Raw genomic sequence first — 2,002 nt, 5'->3', positions numbered from 1 at the left:
ATGAGAGATTATCATTACTTTGGTGATTTGCTAGTTCTTGATACTACTTATAGGACTAACAAATATGGTATGATTTGTGCTCCATTTGTGGGTATGAATCATCATGCAAATAATGTGATGTTTGGCATGGGATTTATACTTAATGAAAGAACAGAATCATTTGAGTGGTCATTTGATACTTTTCTAAATTCTATGGGAAGGAGAAGTCCTATTACTATAATGATCAAACTCAAGCAATTGCAGCTGAGATAAGAAATATTTTCCCCAAAGGTGTTCATCATAGATTATGTGTGTGGCATATTGAACAAAATTCTAAGAAAAACATTGGGGCATTGAGAGCTTTGGATGGTTTCACTGATTTATTTGGTTATTTGCTGAAGTATTGTGAAACTCCACCAGAATTTGAGCATTATTGGAAAAGGTACTTCTGCTATATACTTGTTTAGCTTCTTAAATAATTTTTACAGAAATGAACATTTAGTTTTTTATAAATGTTTATTTCTAATGATCATAACTGTTATGCTTAATGATCATGTTTCATTTACAGAATGTTGCTGAAATATGACTGTGCAAATGTTGATTGGTTGAATGATTTGTATAAAATCAAAGAGATGTGGTGTCCAGTTTTTTCAAAGAAATATTGGTCAGGAGGTGTGCTCATCACAACGTAGTGAGACAACTAACAAATCAGTTTCTCAAAGGCTTAACAAGACACAAGGTCTATGTGATTTCTATAAGTGTTTCTCGATGTGGTTCAAGAGTGGAGAAGCAAAGAAAAAGGGAGAGATTATAATACAATCAGAGGTAATCGTCATTTGGCCTTTGCATACATTGGGATTCTTGTTCATGCTAGATCATTGTATACTATTCAAGCTTATGTGCTTTTTGAGGAAGAGTTCATTAAGGGTACTGCTTGTGATCATAAAGATGCTGGTGTGAGTTTTCCTGAATATTATTATCATTTGTGGAGACATGGGAAAGATATGATCAAGCACGAGGTTGTTTTTAATAAAGAAACACATGCAATATGTTGTACATGCATGTTGTTTAGTGAAATGGGTTTGCTTTGTTCTCGTGCTCTTCGAATTTATCATATGAATTGTGTTCATAAAATTTCAGATGACTATATATGTAAGAGGTGGACTAAGGCTGCCATGTGTAGTCATGGCCTTGATGAACCAACAATGAAAACCAATGTAGTATCTACAAGTGTTTGGAGGACACAAACACTAGGGAAATTTGTTAAGTTGGTAACAAGTTGTCAATACTCTTTGAATGCTAGAGCAGAGGTTGAATGGTATTTCAATCTTTTAAAAGAAAAGATTGAGAGTGTTACTGGTACTATTGATTTTAATGAACCAGTTGAAGGTATTGAAATATGTAACTCCACAGTTGGTGTAATCTTCGTTGCTCCTCCACTTCATTTTTTGCAAAACCACCTTATATTTCTCAATAGAATCTGCATCTTCATACCCCAACCCTTTCAAGTATTCTGCATATCCTTTTAACTGCAACATATACAGAAAAAAAAAAATCAAAGGATCATGTTAATATTGATCATTTTAATATTCAATATTGATCATTTTGTATAAACAAACTGATCATTTATATATCTATTAAACAATATACTTACCACCAATTGGGGTTGGTTTTCATACTTTGTTGCAATTGTTTGATGTTTTGGCAGTTTCCTGTTGTCAATTATATGCATTGTCTCATTGACATGATCAATGCATAGAAGATAGAAATGTGCATATATGGCCACTAGAAAAAAAATCTGTACATAGTACACAATATTATTATATATACACATTATTGTAAATGAACATATTATAATTCCATATTGTTCATTAATACCTATTGATATCCAACTGCACTCTTGATTTTGTATAACCTCAATTCATTTGTTATTCTTTCTCTGCAGTATTCAATTCTAAGCTCCATTGATGATCCTTCAGGACACACTGTATTTGCATACATAATTTGCTGCAAATGATGCACA

At 32.4% G+C, this 2,002-nt stretch overlaps 1 protein-coding gene across 1 annotated transcript; it reads left to right on the top strand.

Moving 5' to 3' along the window:
* On the top strand, positions 1 to 1,508 carry LOC110738559 (protein FAR1-RELATED SEQUENCE 5-like). Its single transcript, XM_021918958.1, has 4 exons — positions 1 to 91; positions 244 to 421; positions 548 to 651; positions 760 to 1,508. The coding sequence occupies exons 1-4, from the start codon at positions 1 to 3 to the stop codon at positions 1,506 to 1,508; spliced, it is 1,122 nt and encodes a 373-aa protein (XP_021774650.1).
* Positions 1,509 to 2,002: the final 494 nt, after the last annotated feature.

The sequence above is a fragment of the Chenopodium quinoa genome, unplaced genomic scaffold (assembly GCF_001683475.1).
Source record: "Chenopodium quinoa cultivar QQ74 unplaced genomic scaffold, ASM168347v1, whole genome shotgun sequence".
In the NCBI taxonomy this organism is placed as follows: Eukaryota; Viridiplantae; Streptophyta; class Magnoliopsida; order Caryophyllales; family Amaranthaceae; genus Chenopodium; species Chenopodium quinoa.
The sequence above is the reverse complement of the archived record's forward strand: the minus strand, read 5'-3'. Positions and strand labels throughout refer to the sequence as shown.